General features: G+C 42.8%; 2 protein-coding genes across 3 annotated transcripts; both read right to left on the bottom strand.

Moving 5' to 3' along the window:
* Positions 1-1,121: 1,121 nt before the first annotated feature.
* LOC310857598 (uncharacterized protein) lies at positions 1,122-3,754 on the bottom strand. Its single transcript, XM_083763331.1, has 4 exons — positions 3,669-3,754; positions 3,282-3,382; positions 2,419-2,691; positions 1,122-1,848 (listed from the first exon to the last, which is right to left on the bottom strand). Exons 2-4 carry the CDS (start codon positions 3,355-3,357, stop codon positions 1,124-1,126), a joined length of 1,074 nt encoding a protein of 357 aa, XP_083619457.1. The 5' UTR covers positions 3,358-3,382; positions 3,669-3,754; the 3' UTR covers positions 1,122-1,123.
* A 6,010-nt stretch (positions 3,755-9,764) lies between these two features.
* On the bottom strand, positions 9,765-22,260 carry ccn4a (cellular communication network factor 4a). Of its 2 annotated transcripts, none has more exons than XM_083774799.1 (6): positions 21,942-22,260; positions 14,871-15,165; positions 13,483-13,737; positions 12,326-12,519; positions 10,925-11,972; positions 9,765-10,890 (listed from the first exon to the last, which is right to left on the bottom strand). In XM_083774799.1, the coding sequence occupies exons 1-5, from the start codon at positions 21,990-21,992 to the stop codon at positions 11,673-11,675; spliced, it is 1,095 nt and encodes a 364-aa protein (XP_083630925.1). In that variant the 5' UTR covers positions 21,993-22,260; the 3' UTR covers positions 9,765-10,890; positions 10,925-11,672. The 2 variants fall into 2 exon arrangements, with proteins under 2 accessions (XP_083630925.1, XP_083630926.1); XM_083774800.1 differs by having other exon boundaries at positions 22,219-22,255.
* Between the last annotated feature and the right edge of the window lie 448 nt (positions 22,261-22,708).

The following is a 22,708-nucleotide window of genomic DNA, read 5'->3' as shown; positions in this document are numbered from 1 at the left end:
ATTGAATGCACTCATGTTTATGTCAAAACAAATTCCTATGTGTGTATACACAAATGGCAAATAAAGGTATCTGAATCAGGACGGACAAAGGACATTAGTAGACAGACACACAAAGAGCTAGGTCTGTAATAATAAAACGTTTTGAGAGAGAACCTAATGTGCCACAGTGTGATAGTAAATCAGTGTCTTACATACAGACACTACTATGTAGGTTTACATATTCTGAAGAAAACGTGCACATCATATTTTGCACATGGACAGAATATTACACATGTTTTTGTTGTATAAAGGGCTCATCCAGTCTGGGTCAAGAACGGATATGCCTGCGTGAATGTGTTCATACAGTAGTAAAGTATAAATGACCACATAGCCTATTCATTTTTTTAACTGGTTATTTTTTTTAACTGGGGGCCCCCTCCCCTACAAGCACTTAGAATTGCAGGCATTACGTTTGATTTACTCTGTTCCACAGATAAATAGTATGAGAATAGCTGAACTACAAGTTCACAATCACAACGCCTCGTAAATTTAGAAATACCGTGTATGGCCTACACTTATTGATTTGTATATAGTTGCACATTAAGCCAATAAACTGGGGACATGCCAAATTATTTATTTGGTGCAGGTACAGCGGAAACAACGACTTATAGTCCAGTAATAATGTAATTTGACCTCAATCTAATTGCAAAAAAAAACCTAAATTGGGCAAAATTTGGCCATAGCAACTCACATTTGGGCAAGTTGCTTTGGCCAAATTTAGCCCAATGAGTGTTTTTGCTTGGAATGGATTCAGCATCAGGAAAACCCCCTAGTTTGACATGTCATGCTACTTAAAGCACATGGAAATTTAGAAAATATTGCCTTATAATAGGATGTCAATGGTGGCCACTCTGTACAGGCCATTTTTACACTTTCCCCTCAGATAATTCCAGGCAACTTTTATTTATTATTATTAATTTATTTATTCAGGATATATTGAAGATGCAAAATCATCTTTTTTGCAATTAGTTTGAGGATGATCCTGTATTTTCCATAGATTTCCTGTACTATTAGTTGTGTGCCGGTGTTGCATGTATAAAGACATTATAAAAATATTTTAAAATAAATCAGACCACGTCCCACTTCAGACCCCCAATTCCTCTCCAGTGTGAAATGTACGCAAGTGTCTGTCCAGGTGGTGTAACCAACCAAACCTTGAGTCACAGTGTTTACAGTGGAAAGGTTTTTCTCCAGAGTGGAGACGCTGGTGTTTGATCAGATTACCTTTTTCATTGAACCCCTTGCCACACTCTATACAGTGGAAGGGTTTTTCTCCAGTGTGTGTACGCTGGTGTTTGTTCAGATTACCTTTCTGAGTGAACGTCTTGTCACATACTTTACAGCGGAAAGGTTTTTCTCCAGAGTGAACGTTCTGGTGTGTGAATAGACTACTTCTCTGTTTGAAGCTCTTGCCACACTGTTTACAGTGAAAAGGTTGTTCTCCTGTGTGGATACGCTCATGTTCTCTCAGGCCACGTGAATAACTGAAACTCTTCCCACAGAGTTTGCAGATGTGCTCTTTCTTTCCTGTGGAAGTAGTCTGCTGTGTATTTACTCCTCCTGGATCAGTTACAGTCTCTGTAAAGTGATGATGACCGTCAGATCTTGGTTGGTCAGTGTCTTCTTGTTTCTGTCCGGTTACAGCGTTTTGCTGACAGGCTGCTAAGGGGATCTGCCCATTCCTCAGCATTTGGCAGTAGACGTCATTGTGTCGCTTCTTCATGTGATTCTGGAAGAAGAGCTGAGACATGAAGGAGTATGGACACTCTGAACAGGAGAAGTGACTCTGAGAAGACTGGGATGTGGCTCCTGAGAAAGAGAGGAGAGAGAGGATACGAATGTTGAGGATAAAACTCCTCCATCGATAGAGATGCGCGTGTGCGGAATTTTTCGTCACCCGAATATGCGAGTATATGTTCATTATCCATCTGTCATTCAACCACATTAATTATATCATACTAGTCTCGCAGAGGGACCGCCTCTGCCAGGTCGGCACCTCACTGAGGAGAGGCAGACACAGAGAGGCAGAGTACAGCGCTCTAGCCTGGACCGTGTCATTCAGGGGAGGTACCTTGATGGATGGAGATCATGGTGAAGCATGTTCCGACTATGTGAAGGATTACCACTGCTGGCTTCAAAGCCACTAGATAAGTGGAGGGTTCATCTATGTGTTGATGTCTGTGAGAATCCTGAGATGTGCAGTTCTGTGGGTGTAGATGCCACAGGGCTCACAGGTGGAAATACACGTCCCTGACACAACAATAATACCTCTAGTAGTTCTAAAAGGCCATAGACAGCTTGGATGTATTGCCAAGAAGTTTACTAAAATCAATGTTATGACTTTAAGGTTTAACTAAAGTGTGTTTTAAGTTGACCGACCTCCACTGGTCTCCTCCCACTCATCACTGTCTTCAGTTTCTGGTTCAAGTTCAACTTCAATTTCACAATAGTTTGAAGAGATGTCTTCTTCATCTTCTTCACTTTTCACAGCTGGTAATGCCAACGTTGACCCATCAGGCTCCTCTGGTCTCTGAAGTATCTCCTCCTGTTCCTTTTTAATGTGTGGAGGCTCTGCTTCCTCCTGGAGCAGAGGGGATCTCCTCTCCTGTTCAGGGGAAACCTCGTCTTTGCACACAACCACCTGCAGGATGTCTAGGAGCAGAAAAATAACGATAGTGATTGATAGCCAGCGATAGATAATGCTAGTGAACACTGAATACCTAAAACGTAAATAAATTTACATATTGCATATGTTAATGTACAAAATGAGGTATCACTTGCTTATATTGACCAAACAACAATAATAACTAAATAATAATAATAAATTAATGTTATTGACGTATCAACATATTTAGTTACTTTACACAACAAATGAATAATGGTGCAACATAAAATATTTAATGAGTTTTCCAACATCTCAATGTCAAAACTAAGCCCATGTGACAAACTAATACGACTAATTATTGGCCTTAAAGGGGAATTCCACTCATTTTCAACATTTTACTATGTCATTAATATACCTTAGAGCTGTTGTGTGGAAAGAATAAAAAAAGTCCCCCCATTCTGTGTTACTAAAATAACTAACTATTAATTATAATTGATTTTCCCAAAAGGAAACCCTTTTGTGTTTATCCTTTTAGTTTTGGTATACTACTACTGTACCACATGCTGCGTTACATTTCTGACTAATAAAGCATTTAATTTTGCCAAACCAACCAAGTTTAACCAAAAGTTAAACTTACCGAGTTCTTCTGGGTGGTCTTCAGGTTCCTCCTGTTTAATAGAAATGGTCCTGGATGGGTCTGGAGTGTTCATCATCTCCACCTGCAGACTGGACTCTGGTCTGAAATGACGGAAATGAATAAATACTTATAAATACTACCAAGATCAGAAAAGGTCCCATCAGATCACAGTGGTGGTCTCAAGAAGAATGAACATATCTGCAGAAGGTAAAAGGCATAACTGTAGAATAAGGGAAGATCTATTTCCCCCTCAAACTGTAGCCTATATACTTTTCCCATGTTTGATTCCTCATCTCCTCATGCACCTATGAATATCCCCACATTAGGGTCATATTGAAGTGAAATGAAACATAACAAATAACACACTGACTGATTTGTTCATCTTACCTAGGTAAGATGGGACGGAATGGGAAGAAAACACAGCTGTGTTGCAGTGGTTGAGTTGCTAATGGTCCTCCTCCTGCTGCTGGTTTAATGACGAAACTGTTTTCAAACGAAATGACACGTTTTTGATTGTCTACTACAGAACACAGACAAGACAGATCAACTACTAATGTTCCGATTTGCATATTAAACCAACCTTTTTCTTTCGGTTGGAGGTTTTCTGCAGCCTCCCAAATGGGACCGTCTTATTTGGTCACAGTCAGGGATGGATCGTATCCTAGCAGCTACTGGATTGGGATACTCTGGCGTTGGTCGTCCATGCACAAAATGCTAAGTATTAAAGAGAGGGACGGCGTGAAGTGTTATAACGTGTCTTTGTGAACGAAAATAAAAGCCTAGGTAGTGGGTACCGAGGCTAGGGACCCCTTGTTGATCTTTTCTGCATTTGGGGGACACACAGAAAAGGTAAACAAAGTTGATTTATTTAAGTTTTATAGAAGTCTACATTTGAAAGCCTGGTGGCACCAGAATCCCCAAAATGCTGCTTTACGCACTGCAACAGATTCTGACACTATTTTGCCTACGGGTCCCACATTTAAAACCAAATCAACTTTTTGTCCCATTGTTAACAACGCATGCCTGATTGCCTTCACAAGAAAGGTGTCATATGAAGTTGACTCTCTTTGCCAAACTGTTCAACGCCCTACTACTCACAACCTCACTAAACAAGAAGACGCAGTTCTACGTGAACTCTCAAAAAATGAAGACATTGTCATAAAAAGAGCGGACAAGGGCGGTGCAGTGGTAGTCTGGGGCAGAGACCAATACGTACAAGAAGCACATAATCAATTGTATAACGCCGAATACTATACACCACTATCATCCAACCCACTTGAACACATGAAACGTGAACTAACTGGCATTTTAGACAACGCAATGGGCCAGAAGTGGATAACAGAAAAGGAAAGGGATTTTCTATGCAAAACCTGTCCAAGGATTCCTACTTTCTACATGTTACCAAAAATACATAAGAATTTGACTAACCCCCCAGGCAGACCCATCATCAGTGGTATAGACTCTATCTCTGAACCAGCCTCCAAATACATTGATCACTTCATTAAACCATTTGTATTTACTCTCCCATCTTACATACAAGACACCACACATGTCTTAAATAAAATAGAGGAGATCAAGAACATTGGAAATGCATTTATGGTCACTATGGATGTCACATCACTATACAGTAACATCAAGCATGAAGATGGTATTAAAGCTGTGAAACATTCCCTCCAACTGAGGACAGACGAAGAGCCACCGAATCAGTTCATTATGACTTTAATCGAATGGACTCTAAACAACAATGTATTTGTCTTCCAGGAAAAGCTATTCAGGCAGAAACGAGGCACTGCCATGGGGGCAAGCTTTGCTCCCAACTACGCCTGTCTATACCTTGGACACTGGGAAGAGAAACACATCCATGGCCCCTCCAACCCCCACCGGGACAATATCATCTGGTACGGACGATACATTGATGATTTGATTTTTTTCTATAACGGTGATCTACAAGACCTCATACAGTTCCACAAGTATCTCAACACTACCAGTGACAGTATAGAACTGTCCATAGAACACAGTCAGACTGAAATCAATTTCCTGGACCTGAAAATCACAAAAACACCTTTGGGGGAGCTACACACAACCATATTCAGAAAGGACACGGATCGTAACACTATTCTACACGGCGACAGCTTTCATCCTTCTCACCTCATCAAAAATATCCCCTTCGGCCAATTTCAGCGTCTCAGACGCATATGTGATCAAGAAAATGACTTCTCCTCCAAAGCTATCGACATGAAAAACAGATTTATTGAGCGGGGCTACAAACAAACCGAGTTGGAAACATCATTCCTCAAGGTAAAAGCGATGGACAGAAAGAGCCTCTTGAGTTCCAAACAGAAACGCCCATTCAAAAACAATGTTTATTTCACATCCACGTTCAGCAAACAGTCGACTCATATTCACAACATCATTAAGCGTAACTGGAGTCTGCTACACAGCGACCCAAGTATGAAGGAGATCTTCTCTGCACCACCCACCTTCATCAACAAGAGGGCGCCCACGCTACAAAATAAGCTAATGCGCAGTCACTTGCCACCTAAATCTAGTTGGCTTCATAAACCTGTCGGCAATTTTCCATGTGGTCACTGTACCCACTGTGACAATATTCCCAAAACAAATACATTCATGGATGTGTACACTAACCATATATACAAAATGAATCATTTTGCAAACTGTAACACAACCTTCATTGTTTATCGCCTCGAATGTCCCTGTGGTCGTTTCTATATAGGCAGAACCAAACGCAGATTCAAAGACAGGCTGGGAGAACATAAAACGGCTATTCGCACAAACAACCCAAACTACCCGATGGCTGTTCACTATCAGGAAAAAGGGCATGGGAGCCCCTCCTCTCTGAAAGCTACAGCAATAGAAGCTATTCAAAGCGACATCAGAGGTGGTGACAAACTTAACAAACTGCTCCAAAGAGAAACATATTGGATAGTTACTCTAAAAGCCACAACGTTTCCTGGCCTTAATGATGAAGTTGATTTCCTGCCTTTCCTCTGATGATCCTGCATTTATATATTTATACTTTGAGATTTGGGTTACTATCTAAATGTAAATATTTACTTTACAATTTATTTTTCCCTCTGTTTTTCCCATTTATTGTCTTTTTCTTTTCACTTGGTGCTGGTCACTTTGGGTGCTTTGTTATCATTTTTGATTTATTGAACATCTTTGATGTATAATCAACATGATATATATATATACAACACAATAATGTAACTTAAATAATTTATATGACAATGAAATAATATTGATGTAATGCTATGATTGAGTCACACCCACCACCTGGCTGTATTTAAGGGTGACTAATCAGCCAAGCTGACAGATAGACCCTGACGAAGACCTTCTGGTCGAAACGCGTTGGTCCTGTTATTTATTTGCCTTGCCCATCTCCAAATAAATTATTTAATATTTCACCAAAGACGGAGTGCCTTGGATTCTTTTCTTTTCAAGTCTGCAATTCACATTTTTGACAAGCAGTACTACTTGGAGGAAGGATACCTTTTGTCTATATGGTTTTACCTGTATCACCAAAGAGCACCTATCTAAGAGCCACTAACAGATCCCTGCAGCGCTTCCATTCCTCTATTTCTAAAAGGTAAACAAAGGCTCCTGAAATGGGCTAGCATTGGCAACCAACTAGCCCAAACATTTAGATTCTCGTAGAGGGCTTTTTTTCGATTCTGGCGAATCTCTAGAATCTAAATGTTTGGGCTAGCAACCAACCAACGTTGCTCACTATATCTGAGAATCAGCGCAGCCTCAAATGACACAATGGCCCATTATGTTCCCTCAGCACTAGAATGAGCGTAGTGCTGACTGACTGCCGAGGGAACATATGGGGTTATGATACAATTACCGTATGCTCAAATGTTAAGACATAAACTACTTATCATAACTGTAATCAGCTATGTATTATGCATTTTTTAATCTTCGCGTGCTTCTTGCGTTAGGATATCTTACCTTGGAACAAACATAGTAGTTCGCCGTTATCTTGGACGGATTCAGCTTGGAGTGCGGTCTTCCACACTGTTTAATCCATGCTCGACATCTCTCCAGTTGTGTTTTTGGTTTGGGAAACGGGAAAAACACAACGCCGCCCTGCAAACGTTCTGGATACCTTTCATCCGAGTTGCAAGTCCTTGCGCCTACACCGGCGTAACAACACCGCTTCGGCATTTTGACCGTGAAAGCGTTTCCAGGCGTTTCATTCCTTGCTCAATGAAAGCCTGGTGTCGCGAGGTACTCCCCCTGGGGGAGGTAAAGGCTCATACATACTCCAGTTTTTGGTGATAGGTTATCACCGCGGTGTAGTTTTTAAAGGGTTGGAAAACTACACCATTACGTCAGTCGCGGTGATGATCAGCTATCACCGCGGACAGACACAGACCCAGGCCATCTCTCTATGGTTTTTACTATCAGACAAGTCTAGAGCTATCACCCCGTTCACTGATTGGTCTAGAAGTTGAGTAAACCACAGGGAGGCGGGGTCAATCCTTAAGGACATCAATTCAATATAGTCTAAGGCCCTTTCCCAATTCCTTTTTTAACCCTACCCCTCAGCCCTTGCCCCTTCCCCTTGTCCCTACATAATGAGTGTCAAGGGGTAGGGAGATAAATCATCCCCCTAGGAATTGGAACGTCCCTAAATATTGAACGTCCCTTGTAGATATTGATATACAACCTGTTCTCAGAAAATAGCTGATCTGCAAGCTCACTACAGGCTAGTGGTCCCCAAACTTTGATGGCATTTCTGTCTCTAGGACCCCCAATTTATATTGTAAAATCAATGTTAATTAACTCTGAGAGTGTACAAACTATCATTTAGCCCATAACCCACTTTGGAAACTACTTTCCATTTGATTTAAGCTGTAGAGATGGAACGTAAATATAACATTGCTGTGGTTATGATGAAATAAATATATTGTAATTTTGTCTCATGTTGGTAGCCCACCATGCAGAATGTAATTCAGCTAGATATAGCTCATTCTGACACCTGCTCAACAGTTGTACCTGATTAATTGATTATTGTATTAACAGTTTGTATAGCATGGGTACAGATATATATACAGGGTTAGAAAAAGGAAAAACAATTTACAGTATAGAAAGAAGGGGCTGTGGTCACTGTTCATTGTTTTTAATATCATTAAGAACAGAGTCATTTTCTATCAATGAAAATGCCATTGTGATTCATCTCCATCCAATGTACAGCAGCTTGCAATCTGTTCCGTAGCTGGTTTGCCTGGGGAAAAAACACCATTGCTAATTAGTTATGCAAGTTTTGCAACTTGTGGGGATTAGTTTAACATTGGTCATGATAAAACCATAGCTATCACTGCAGCGAGTAGCCAACGTTATGCAGTGACAGCGTTATGTAGGTACAGTAGGCTATTTCACGGCTTTTAAGAGCTCCAAAAGCAGAATGTTGACATATCGTGGTATGGGGGGTCGGACTGATGCCTGCTAATAAGCTAGCTTGCATCCGAGTTGTATCACCGGCGCACCAGCGATAAATAAAAAAGAATAAAGCGCCGATGCGGCGCCAAATGAATGGGTAACGTTGTATGAATGCAACGCCGTATCATATCGTTAGTTCACGTGAAGTAACGTTAACCTTTGCTAGAGATTGCGATATTTTTGGCGATGCAGATTGTTAATACATTCAAATAATATTGGTTATTATAATATTTTTCCATAATAAAGGACATAAAAGGCTTCTTACCTCGTCCGCCTTTCAGCCCTCAGTGATGTTGCTCCGTTTGAAGTCCCGTCGAGATATCCCTTCAAACGAAGGGGATTCTACCCCTCACCCTCGGCCCTTCCCCTCCATCCAAAGACAATTGAGATAACCCTTCCCCCTCACGTGAACGCGCATAAGCAAGGGCAAGGGCTAAGGGCCAGGACGAAGGGGGGAATTGGGATTGAGCCTAAGTCTAGTATAGACTATAGTCTACTCTGTATAGACTATAGTCTATAGAATATAGTCTATACAGAGTAGACTATAGACTATAACTTTCTTACTATTAAGTATTATTATTCACTATAAGTATACTTTTTTTTGTTACTTTTTTTGATGGTCCCTACTCGGCTATACTCCCATATTAGGAGTGACTCATCCTCATTCAGACGCAGCTAGTCTTAGTGAGGTCTTTTGTATGTATTGTTTGTTTGTTGCGTGTTTCAAAGTGGACACAATGGAAACAAGCTTTAGCTTTTTTGTGCATAATAATCCATGATGCTGCCGTTTTTAAAAATGGTGACATAGTTATGCATTGATTCTAGTGCATCTCCGTTAGACAGCCTGCACTTGCCACATAAAGATAAAGCCTTAGTGTCCCCATTAGCCTGTCGTACTAGGCGAAAATAGCAGATCTACACGTTTGTAAATCTGCTATTTTCGGCGAAGATATTTTGAAAAGATGTGAGGAAAAGTATAGGGATCGAGCCAAGGATAGACCCCTGAAGCATATAGTAGGTATTGTTAGAATTGTTTTTAATAGTTTTTCATGTGAGTGCATGCGTGCATGTGGGGGGGCCCAGGTAATGAATTATACATTCAAAAAGAAAATAATTATAATCTACTTAAAATAAACAGAACATGTTCATGAGGCACAATCCTAACATGATGCTTTCAACCATTGAAAAAAAATGTTTTACTCTGTTTTCACAAATAGCCCACGTGTTGAATATTTCTCTTTATTTTAATCTAGTCCAGGTTTGACCAGACTAAACAGGTAAACAGACATGTTTTACATCTCGAGACACCATATCTTTTGTAACCCTAAACCAAAGCATTGTAAGTAATTGTACATTTAAGCAATGTTCTGTTTACCCACAGAGCATTCATTTTCATATAAAAAAACGAAACAAAAACATGTATTGGTAAATATTCATCCACTTTTTTGGTGGTGGGTCTTCTGCCGTTAACTGAGTATATGAACAGATACATTTTCCCATCTCATTATTACAAAATTGAAACAACCGTGGTCATTTCTCACAACCAGTTTCCTACAACCAGATTAGTGTGCATGCATGCCATGGACATTAAGTGTAAGCAGTGACAATGGTCTATATTAATTAAACTCTCAACACAAACTCTTTAAATATTCTTAAAAAACAAAATCATGCTTTACGAATCCATTCTGGAAACAAACATTATGTACAGTATCATGTCATATTTACAAATTTTTCCAATATGAAAAAATTCATAAGAATTTATTTATACTGAAATAAATCCATATATTACAATATATTGCAGATAATGACTCTTTAACAAACAACAAAGACAAACTAAGATTTGGAAAGCAAAGCAGAAGACAAAACAAATATATATCATAATTTATCCAACAGAATGCAGGCATTAGGACCATGATTTAACCACTTTCAACCTAGTATCCCAATTTTAGGCAACCAAATAAAGATGAAAAGAAAATCCAAAGCATTAAAAAAAGAAACAAAATGCCCTTTCAATATGTTCGAAAATTCCTCAAAATAGCTATTTGACAAGTTTATAGGGCTTAAAGGAAGGTTAAGTGTTGTTTATGTTGATTAAAACGTGTTAGATAGCTCTATATTCTGATAGTGTTTGACAACCCCACTTTGGGTCGCAACCCATACTGTTGTTTGAGAACCGCTACTCTATAGCAATACTATCACAATATAGAGCTTGATGCTGAGTTCACACTGCCAGCTGGCAGCTACAAAGATACAAGCTACCATTCAATTTCAATGGAAGCCAGCGACATGAAGAGACAAAGCTGCAGGCTACCATTAATTTTCAATGGAAGCCAGCGACATGGAGATACAAATATATATATACATCCAATGTTTGTAGCTGCTACAAAAACTAAAACTGGACGGGGATCGATCCCGGTCAGGTCAGGTCACCCTCATGCCAAAGACTCTGAAAAATGGGACCCACTGACTCCCTGCTTGGCACTCAGCATCGAGGGTTGGATTGGGGTAATACTCACGCTAAGGAAACAGGAGATAGGCCCCTATATGGGCCTCATGGCTCGGCAAGGCTTACTTATATTTTGTATCTGCCAGTGTGAACGCAGCATTAAGGTCCTTTCAGACGGGGAGCGAGGGACGCAGGCGTTGTCGCCTGGATCAGCGACAGGTCTTGGTCATGAGGGGTGCTGGACGCGTAGCGTGGGAAAAAAGCCCACCACATTCCAGGTCTAGTCGCCTGTGGGCGTGTGCACGAAACGAGCATGCGCGCAACAATTGCACGGGTACTGCGGCCGCGAAAATACGCTTGCGTAATCGCCCCTCAACTTCTCCGCGCGTCCAGAATAAACGCACGCCTCTTGTTGAAAATTAATTATGACTGTACTAGGCTCCCCGTCTGAAAAGGCCTTTTACACGGCGAAACTTTCAGTTCATGATTTCGGGGTAGCCGTAGTAGTTCTCCAGGTCGTGGAAGATGTCATTGGGGCTCTTGCAGCTCAGGTTGCAGAAGCAGGCCTGGATCCACATGACCTGCCAGGTGAAGCCAGAGCCGCTGGGACACAAGAAGTCCACGTCGATGGTCTTGGACTTGTAAGGGATGCAGCAGCGCTCGTCCGTGCACACGCCGCAGTACTTGGGCCGGTACTGCTTCCTGCTCACGCAGCCAGAGATGGTGAAGTTGAAGGCGAGCTCCTCTCTGTAGACGTTCAGGCACTTCTTCCCCGGCTTTAGTTGTCAGAGAGAGAGAGAGAGAGAGAGAGAGAGAGAGAGAGAGAGGCAGAGGAAAGAAGATTTAGTGGTTTTGAGCACCGGGACGTTCATTTTGTGGTTATGAAACACTTGCATTATACGTACATTATACAATACATTTCTCTAGGTTCAGTGTTTATTTATTGATTTTTTTATGTAACCTTTATTTAACCAGTAAAAACACATTGAGACAAAGTCTCTTTTTCAAGTGGGAACTGAAAAGAGGCAGAAATAAAGCAGCATTTCTTCCGCACGTCCGCCCTCACGTCAAACAAACTGCAGCGGCCAATGAAGCATCTATGTTTTGTTTTTTATATCTATGCATGTACCTTGATGTGTTTGGTGATGTCGACCTCACAGGGCCGCAGGTTGCAGAGGCGGGACTCCTTGACGAGCTCACACTGCTCGTTGGCGTTGGAGATCCTCAGCGAGAGGCCCCGCCCACAGGTCTTGGAGCAGGGACTCCATTGGGTAGTCTGGGTAATGCAGTTCTTATGCCAGCTGACCATCTCCGCTGGGGCCACTGGGGGGCGACACACACACACACACACACACACACACACACACACACACACACACACACACCACTTGAACCCAAGCATCCCTATTCTGACGGGAACATTCACCGGAAATAGCTGATCTACAAGCTCACAACGCAACGCATTGTCGATCTGCTACTTTTGCTCCTTTGGAATTTGAATCCTGCTAAGTAACAGTTTATTGACATGTGAGGTTTGCACCCGACAGACACGATTATAACAGTTGAAACAATCTTTTTTTTTGCAATCCTGAACTTGAATACAAGCCAAAGACAACTGACCTACAAGAATCATAACACAGGTGCATGTGTTTAGTTAGACATACCATACCAAACCCTGACCTCAAAGGAAGCTATGGCCTATTTTCATCAAGGTCACGGTCAAGGTTGTTTATTAGTGTCCCCAAAGGGCAAAAGGTTTCACAGCAGGTCATAAGGCTTGAAACACATATAAATAAATCAATCAGACCAAAGTTTTTGCTGCTGGTCGCAAGCGTGCGCTGCGCCCAGCCTACTTGCATCTTCAGAAAAGAAAAGAAAAGGATAGGGGATAGGATCAACCCACAGCACAGATTCGTTTTAACCCGTCACGCATGTCAGGAGCCATGGGTGATTTTTAACCCGCAGCACGGGTGATTTTTGAGGGGCGCTAGCTCCTCCAATGTCCAACATTGTCTTAACACAAACATTGAATGCCATTGACAATGCGTGGCCAGCTTTGAGTGTTTGCGTAAACACAAACGTTGAAGACGAAGGTGAGGACGTAAATTCTAATTGGCCGGAATTAAATGATGTATGATGATAAGAGCACTTCACAGTCACACGGGTGTGATTTTTAACCCGCAGCACGGGTTTGTCTGACTAATGACTGTAGGTAAGTCTAACCAACATCTGCACCCCTCAGAACACATCATAATGTGGTGAGTTATACCGTAGCTTGGCTCTTACCCTCCACGGCGTGCCGCAGGGACGTCTTGCGCCCCCTCTTGGGCTCGTCGCAGATCCACTGCTCGCAACACTGGCCCTTGACCTTGACCCTCCGCGGCGTCGGGCACCACACGCGGGGGGGCTGGGAGTCGGCGCACAGTGCCACGCAGCCGATGGCGCCGTTCACGCACACACACTGGTACTTACAGCTGGGCTGGAAGCTCTGCCCGTTGCGGTAGATCACGCCGTCGTGCTCGCAGCCCGTGCCTACCATGTCTGGCATGAGGGAATGACAGAGCAGTCACATAGCAACCCATTTTGGGCGGGAACCCCTTTTGATGTTAGCATTATGTTATGCTTTAGCTATTGAAAAATAGCAGATCTGCAAGCTCATATCGCGCCACCGAGTGGCGCGCTACGAGCTTGTAGGTCTGCTATTTTTGAAAATTCGAAGATCGACTGACATAGAAACATAGCTTTTTCAGAAAACTGTCAGGATGTAGAAGACATTTTTTAGAATCTGATCTCAGGCCTAAATGGGTTAACAAGTTCAGCTCAGAATTATAGGGATGGAGCTCGAAACCCGATACCATATAAAAAAACCTGAGTGATAACAAGCTTATTGACTACCTCGATAAGCCTGACCAATAAGGTGCTTGTTATCAACGAGCTCCATCCCTACTCAGAACATTTCATGTAAAGTGGCAAAAAGCTAAATGCTAAGTGTTAAAATAATATCTCTATATTCTGATAGTACACTACTCATTGCTATAGAGTATGAGTCTTCAACATCTTTCAGTCCAAGGACCCCCTAGCTGAGACAGTGGTGAAGCAGGGACCCCCAACTACATATTGTATGAAATTGTGTTGCATTGCATATAAAAAAATCTATTTAACCAAAACAATACCTTATCTTTAAAGTATTGCTATCATGAACACCTTATTATTCTTGGTACAGTAAGCATTTCTTTGTTGCCGACTCCTTTTTTTATCATGTTAAATCTGAGGTTACTTTGCTTACAAAAATATGAAACTTAAAAGTGGAACTTCTGCACCGATATTTAACGTGATATGCTATTTTTGAATGTTCTTTTTAAAAGTTTTTAAAAAGCGGGACACGTCAGCATGCAAAATTGCATAAAAAGTCAAATAATTCTGCGTTATATCGGTCAAACTAATAGGCCCTAATTCTAAATAAACAACAAGAGTGTGTCCAAGAGCATCACACTCCACAAATAGCCACAAAATCACGCTGAGAAGAGTTCATATTTAGAGATTTACACACATCCTCAGAACAACAGAACAAAAAAACAGGATTCACGTTAAACATCGGTGCAGTTCCCCTTCCAGTTCCTTTAAGGGCTGACTTGATGGGTTTGATTGGGTTTCGTCCGGTGAGTGACACTTACATGCACACACTCCTGTTTCGTACCTAGGCTTGTCCGAGCTGTAGTCGCAGTACAGTCCCTTGTGGTAGTCGCAGGTGTCCGCCTCGTTGCAGGTCTGGCCCACCTGCCGGGCGCACGCCTTGCAGCAGTCGCAGCCGTCCATGAGCAGGCTGACCCCCGGCGGGCATTTGGGGGGCGCCTTGGGACACTTGCATGGCCACCTGCACACCTGGGTCCGGTTGTACGGGTCCAGCGAGGCGGGTTCGGTGGCTACGGCGGCTGGCGGCATGGCGGCACGGGAATTCTGGGAGTAGGCCTGAGAGTAGAGGAGGAGGACAGCGGCGAAAGAGAGAACATTAGATTGGGATAAGATACTCAAGGGACCGGTGCCCATGTACCTGTCAAACTACTAGAAAAGGGACCGGTGCTCATGTACCTCAAACTAATAGAAAAGAGTGAGAAACGCCTGCGGACACAACGCCAGAGGGAGCTCCTGCTCCACTGATCTCATTCCCCCCAGATTCGGCACAAACATGGGCATGAATTAATTCCACTGTTATGTCACCAGAATGCAGAACGAACACACGCGCACGCGCACACACACACACACACACACACACACACACACACACACACACACCTTTGCATTGTATGTCTAATTTTGTCGATGAATTGAATACACTGGACCACAATCCTTATAGCATAACTGTACTTTTTGTTGGTGTGGCGTGTTCCACAAGACAACATACACTAACAAGATAACGATGCTGATACTGGATGTACTAAAAAAAATCACACCTGTGTGAACTGAGTGGTGCAGCTCCCCCCCAACCTCCCTCTCTCTCTCTCTCTCTCTCTCTCTCTCTCTCTCATTAGCAGGCAACATTGCAGCACTATACCTCTCTGTTTCTGGCGCCCCCTACTGGTACGCTATAGTCATACTGGTGCTCATGACCACATGGGTACATGACCACATTACATACATACATACATACATACATAGGTGTACACGGACATTGCTGGTTGTAGGAGTGGTTGCACCACTCAAAAATAATAGATACAGATAAAGTTGGCAGTAACACAGACAAGCAGTGAACTCTGCAATTTCTTGTCTCTCCGGGACCCAAGCTAGATGCGTGGTGAGCTTGTAGATCTGCTACTTTGACTACTTCATATAAGTTGTTAATTTAAAACTCTTTAGCAGCCAGCAATGACAAACGTGCAGAATGTGTGTAAGGAATTCATATAGTCTCTGTCGAGTGGGAGGTAATTGGTAAGTTAACCTCATTATGTCCCAAAATGTTACTGTTCAGAATTCAAATTCAAAAACGGCAAAAGTAGCGGACAAGCTCAACGTGCGTTGCGGAGCTTGCAGATCTGCTACTTTTGATGCTTCTGTGTGACGCTGTAGTTGTGTAGTGTGATCATGTAGAGGGCATTAATATACAAAAAAACACAAATGGTTAAAATATGGAGATAAGAGGTTTCTGCCCGACAGCAACGATATACATACAGACGTTCCATTCCAACTCTTCCCGCTTTCACTGATTAGCCAATTCTATGGCTGTGCTACTGGAAAGAGGTGTCCAGCAGAGGAACTCTATCTTTCCAGGGAATCTGAATAAAATTAACATACATTTGTACAGTAATTAACACAAAATGCATAGCCTACAGTTCAGGCATCCCGCAGAGGACAACAGCTGTGTTTATCATGAGGCTCCAATTAGCCACGGTTTTCCCTCAGTGTGTGAATGTGTATCACCGAGCCTAAAGGGCAGCCAAAACAACACAGGAACTTCTACCAAGGAGGACCTGCATAAAGCACCTCTTCTCTGCGTAAGCACAGAGTCAAAACATAGGCCTATACAGTACATCACAATCCCTTTCATAATCAAACCCTACATTGACCACTCATGCCCGACACTTCATATTCGTCTATTAAAAAAACAGACAAATATACAAGCTTCCATTGAGTTGCAACACAATGAGTGTTGTCACTGTCAGCTAGAACTGCTATTTTCAAAACCATTGGAAAAATCCTGAAACGTTTAGGGGAAAAAATTGTTTGCCCGAAAAAGGGACGCCAGTGTTAAAGTGATTAACTGTGTTGCTGTTTTTTGTTGACTTGAAAAGAGTTTAATCCTTTATTTGGACACAACCGAAGAGTAGTCCTAGTATAACAGTACATTTAGACAGTGTGCATGCATGCCCCGTCTGTTAATCCAAAATGTCTAGTCTCCCCTATATCTACATCAGTAGTTATCAATCCATCCATCCATCCATCCATCCATCTTCAAACGCTTATCCGGAATCAGGTCGCGGGGGCAACAGTTCCAGCGGAGAGCTCCAGACTTCACTCTCCAGAGCAACATTATAGCAACTGGGGGATCCCCGAGGCGTTCCCATGAAGGCCAGTGTGGAGATATAACAATCCCTCCATCTGGTCCTTGGTCTCCTCCCAGTGAGACGTGCCCGAACCACCTAAAGCTGTCTCCTTTCCAAGCGAAGAAGAATTCCGAGTCTTTCCCATGTGACTGAACTTCTCACCCTATCTCAAAGGGAAATGCCAGCCACCTGGCACATTTCGGACACTCAACCTTATTCCTTCGGTTCCTGCTCCGTCCTCCCCTCACTCGTGCACAAGACCCCGAGATACTTAAACTCCTTCACCTGGGGCGAATCAGTACTTAGCCAAAGTATAATTACAATTATAATGATGCAGCATTAACACATTTAGCTGGCGATAACCTGGGACCCGCTCAAGTATGCCACTTTGAAAACCACTGTCACGAATGCCCAGCAGCATGACGCATATGTCCATAAAATAAAACAATGTCTAGTCTCAAATCTCGACATAACGTTTGGGCAGCATCGTCATCTTGTTTTAACATCCCCTGTTATGAAACGTTGCCAATACATCTTCCTGCTCCGTATGCACACTGCCTCTTAACAACTAACAGCCTCTGCAACTACGCCAAGAGGAGGACTGTTTTCATATCTGTTCAGTTGCTTATTTCTCTATGTAGATCTGCTGCTCTTTTATTTTCTTTTTTTATATATTTTTTATCCCACGATTTTGTAACCCAGTTTTCACCCATGTGTCAATTATCTAATGTGATCCTGGGCTCTACACACCCTCCGCCAACCTAGTCCCCATATATGGAGGACATGGGGAGAGCAACGGACTTGAACTCATGCTTCCTTCATGCCTGAGTGTCCAAGTTGCTCCTTTACACCTGACAGGGGGGAGTTTCCCTGGTTGGACGTAGCGTGTGGAAGGAACACGTTATTCCAACCAGTTCCTTTCCCCTCCATCAGGTGCCCCGGCTGGCCAGGGGGAGGCAGTTTGCTGATCTTTTCAAATAGCAGATCTACATATGTAGTTTTAAAGTGTTGTTAATGTGTTAGTTGCTTCTTTTGGGGCTTGTTTTCATAGACCGGGTTGCTTATTTGTCTCGCAAACTCTGGCAACGTGGACGAGAACAGGTTCCAGTGCTCCAGAACAGATGTGCACAGATGTGGTGGTGGCGAACAACGTCTGTTGGTTTTGGACGCTCGGTGCCTCGCTACACACACACACACACACACACACACACACACAGGTCCCAGCAGAGAACACACGCATGCACGTGCGTCCCGGCAGAGAAGAGTAAACTGGCCTCATTATCTCGTATAGTTCTGAAATGTGTATTTAAGACAACAAACACCAACACTCTCTGGAATCCAAATTATTTTGGCTTGTTTGGGACGGGAACACAGCGTGCTTGAGAAGGTCTTTAGTGGCCCTTTCATTGGGCTGTTCTTAATAAGTGTTTGTGTGAGAGAGGCCAAGCGTTGCTGCTCTGAGCGTGAGAAGGGTTTACACCCTGTACTATGAACTGTGAGCGAACTGTCATATTTACACTGTGCTATGAGCATTGTACTACTACTATACCTTCTAGCTGTGGTGACAGAACTAACGACTGTGCCCCTCATTGTAAACCATTGGCCATCAATGTAAATCATTACATTGAAAATGCCCCATGATTTACAAACTAAACCACAAAGAGCAACGGAGGAGTGAATCAGCACACTAATTTGTCGCTGTCGTGCAGACTGCAGACACCAAGTGCCTCTTTTTTTCTTTTTTTTAGATTTTTTTTGCGGCTTACGCCTTTTATTGATTTTTGAAGGGACAGACAGTAGGCTGACAGGAAACGGGAGAGAGATGGGGGGATGACATGCAGTAAAGGCCGTGTCGGGTCCGGGAGTCGAACCCGCGGCACACTGCGACTGGATTACCAGTCCGGTGCCCAGACCGTTACGCTACGGCCTGGGCCACCAAGTGCCTCTTTAAACCCCATTTAGCCCCAACGTCTCCTATTCTGGGGGAAACATTGGCCAGATATAGCAGATCTACAAGCTATTTTTAGGCAAGGAAAAGCAGAACTATACAGTTGCAATTTAGTGCAGTCTCCCTAAGAATAATAGAGGGTTTAAGTGGTTAATAATAATACTAAAGGGATTTGATCCGCTCTCAGGTCAAAACCCCCGTATACATGCAACGCCCTGGAATCGAACCCCAGTCTCCCGCATGGAAAGCCAACATCTTAAACCACTAGCCTAAAGGGGAATTCCACCTCGGGCCGGGTGGAGATATTTTGGTTGTCAGGCAGAAACTCTACACACACACCAAATCCAATATTACTGTGTAGAAAACACGACTAATCGTGCTATGTGTGGCGATTAGCCTACAGTGTGTCAATTCCCACAGTCCGTCCTTCATACAGAGGTAATGAAATTAAATGATGGTAATATTAACGAGTGCTGCATGAAGCTAATGCAGACAGATTACTGTTAATAATCACAGACCCACGTGGCCACTCACACACTGAGCCTTTAATAATCACATACCCACGTGGCCACTCACACGCTGAGCCTCTCCTCACCAGACTCCATACATGATTTAAGACCTGACGTCGAAATTAAAAAAACATCTTCTAAATCCTCCAGTTTTCTCAAAGAAATATTTTCACGATTTTTCAAAAATAGCAGACCTACAAGCTCATGGCGCGCTATGAGCTTGTAGATCCGCTATTTTTCAATAGCTAATTATAACAATGTTTAAAACACCAAAAGGGGTTCCCACCAAAAATGGGTTAAGACCGTGGCTATCATCAGACATAACGGATACCTATATGCAACAATAACTCGCAGAAAGAGGTGCATTAATGCATTTTAGGTCGTTTCGAGGAAGCAATCTGATTGGTTGCAACAGCAGTCTAGCCGTGCTTAAAAGACAATAGGAACACCTAATCAAAACAAAGAAATCAGCTGCTCTGTTCTCCCCGAGTGCAGCCGACTGGGTTGCTATAGACTAGCGAGTTTCTTGGGACATTTGTGGTCATAGTGGCTACATTAAAAAATATGATTTATTTTAGCGATTATCTTAGTTTTAAGGGTAACTGTTTTATCGCGTTATCCTTTTTTAGCATAATTGTATAACTGTACCTCTGCAAGTGTGCACGCACGCACGGACACAGTATATAGGCTGAGTAGGCTCCTTTTAATATTTGCTTGAGTATTTCCAATATCCAATACTTTTACTTAGTTCTACTCCACTACATCTCAGATGCAAATATTGTCATTTTACTCCACTACATTTATTTGACAACTTTAGTTACTTGTTACTTTGTAGATTTGGATAATTTTACAAAACATACATTACCCACTTCTTCAGCCCTGTAGGCTACATTTTGACCATTTGAAAATAGCCGATATACAAGCTCACAATGCGTCACAACTGAAACATTCTGCATGTAAAGTAAGTAAGTAGGCTACTTTCTACTTTTGAATCGGATACTTTAAGTTTGTTCAGTAACAGGGGTCACCCCGGGTCTCTGTCTCCTCTTAAATAAACACAAAATACATGTTCAGGTAGGTGACAAAAATGTCAGCCAATCAGGAGAGAGTAGCCATTAAAAGTTTGAATTCCAGACTTTTACTTGTAAACTAGAGTATTTCTATATTACAGTATTGATATTTTTACTCAAAGTACCAAATGTGAGTACTTTTCACTGCTCCTTGGTCACTGCAGAGTGAGTGACTGATGACAGAGTGACGAATGGCTCCTCAATGCCTGGCATGCATCACCTACATTCTTTCACTGCAGTGGTTCTCACACGGCTAAATCATGTCTGAAAACACCCATGCAAGTAAATGTTTCCAAAAATATTTTGAAAAAATCACACATTTTCCAAAAGTAGCAGAGCTATTATATACAAGCTCGCGAGTCGCAACGCATCACATCACAACTCGTCCCCGAGCTTGTAGATCTGCTATTTTCAAAAGCAATGAATATAGTCCTATTAAAGTGGTTAAAATGATTTTGAAAGCTATAATTAATTTGACATGGGGACCCCCTGCCCCTGGAACCCCCACCCACAAGGACCCCTGAGGGTCCCCGGACCCTACTTTGAGAACCTCTGAGGGCCCACAATTGCCAAAATGAAACAAGGGAAAGTTCTTGCAGGAACACAGAACCTCACATGCATGTTGTTGAACTTGTGGAATGTTCAAATATCATGTTGCAGACAGTCGCACACTACAAGGTGAAGGTGGCAAGGCGCTCATATAACCCGTTCCCTAAAATAGCCACAAGGCGGCGGTAAAATCCCACGAACGGCGGAAAGCTGAGCCCAAAGCACGCAGCACAGCGGCAACATCACACACACTGTCCCACAGTCAGCACGTGTCAATATTTATTTTCTTTATTTTAATCGTGCCGACGCCGTTCACTAACCTAATGAATGATATATTTTCAAGTAATCAATGCAACACAATCCCCATTATATATGGTACATATTGCTGTTTTAACTTTAAGTCAGTAGGCATACGAATTGTTGCCAAAAGTAAAAAGAAAAAAAAATCAAATCTATTGACTATTGCGCATTATAAAGTGTCTTTAAAAAAATAACATCATGCCACATTCCTCTCCTGCAGCCACAAAAACGAGGCCTTGTTAGAATTCGCAAGAAAACTAAAATAAAGCATAAATAAAACAGAAAAGAACGTCTCTCTCTCTCTCTCTCTCTCTCTCACTCACTCACTCACCTGTTGAATTCCGGCTGCTATTAGAATCCACAACAGGGGCAGCCAACTCATCACTAGTTAGGAACCGCAAATTCATCGAAAACCAAAGAAAATAACCATTAAGTCCAGTTTTTGTTTTTGTTCAACAACACATGCTGCTCTCTCTCTCTCTCTCTGTCTCTCCCTCCAGACAGCACGAGACCAGTTCTCTCTCCCTCTCTCTCCAGTACCAGTATAGCTCTCTCTCCCTCCAGTCCAATAGTCCAACTCCACAGTCCCACAGACAGACAGTCCTTACATCCTGCTGGCTCTCCTGCTCCTCACCATCCTCTCGGTTCTCTGTCTGACTGAGACTGACTCCTATCGGGGCATCACATAATATAACGGGGGGAGAGAGAGAGAGAGAGAGAGAGAGAGAGAGAGAGAGAGAGAGAGAGAGGATCCCCCCCCCCCCCCCCTCCCCCCTCCACCTTCTGGGCATGATTCTAGAGTTCCAAAAGCCTCCTCTTCGTAAAATAGCAGAGCTACACTTCAGCCCCAAGCGCGAATGTGACGCGCTTGGGGCTTGTAGCTCTGCTATCTTTTCGACGCGCGCGTCGCGGCACCGTCGTGCGTAAAATTACGCTGCATGCGCAATTTACGCACGCCCCCCCCCTCTCTCGCCCGCCCTGGAAGCACTGGTTAGTGCGGTGGTTTTTAGGCGTGACTGGAACTCTCCAATATTTATTATTATAGACTTCAGTTTATTCCTGTACGGTGCACCCCCATGCTGCTGTAAGTGCTGTTGC

The sequence above is a fragment of the Protomyctophum parallelum genome (genome assembly GCF_964188405.1).
Source record: "Protomyctophum parallelum genome assembly, chromosome: 1".
Taxonomy (NCBI): domain Eukaryota; kingdom Metazoa; phylum Chordata; class Actinopteri; order Myctophiformes; family Myctophidae; genus Protomyctophum; species Protomyctophum parallelum.
This window is presented reverse-complemented; position numbering and strand designations above follow the sequence as displayed.

Bases quoted from the DNA above. Each gene is read 5' to 3' on its own strand.
- ccn4a (XM_083774799.1), bottom strand. From the start codon at position 21,992: ATGAGTTGGCTGCCCCTGTTGTGGATTCTAATAGCAGCCGGAATTCAA. The intron at 13,738-14,870 runs GTAAGTGTCACT...CCCTCATGCCAG, and splicing joins CGAAACAGGAGTGTGTGCAT to ACATGGTAGGCACGGGCTGC. The intron at 12,520-13,482 runs GTAAGAGCCAAG...GTCGCCCCCCAG, and splicing joins CCTGCGGCACGCCGTGGAGG to TGGCCCCAGCGGAGATGGTC.
- LOC310857598 (XM_083763331.1), bottom strand. From the start codon at position 3,357: ATGATGAACACTCCAGACCCATCCAGGACCATTTCTATTAAACAGGAG. The intron at 2,692-3,281 runs GTAAGTTTAACT...TTCTGCTCCTAG, and splicing joins AGACCACCCAGAAGAACTCG to ACATCCTGCAGGTGGTTGTG. The intron at 1,849-2,418 runs GTCGGTCAACTT...TCTCTTTCTCAG, and splicing joins GTGGGAGGAGACCAGTGGAG to GAGCCACATCCCAGTCTTCT.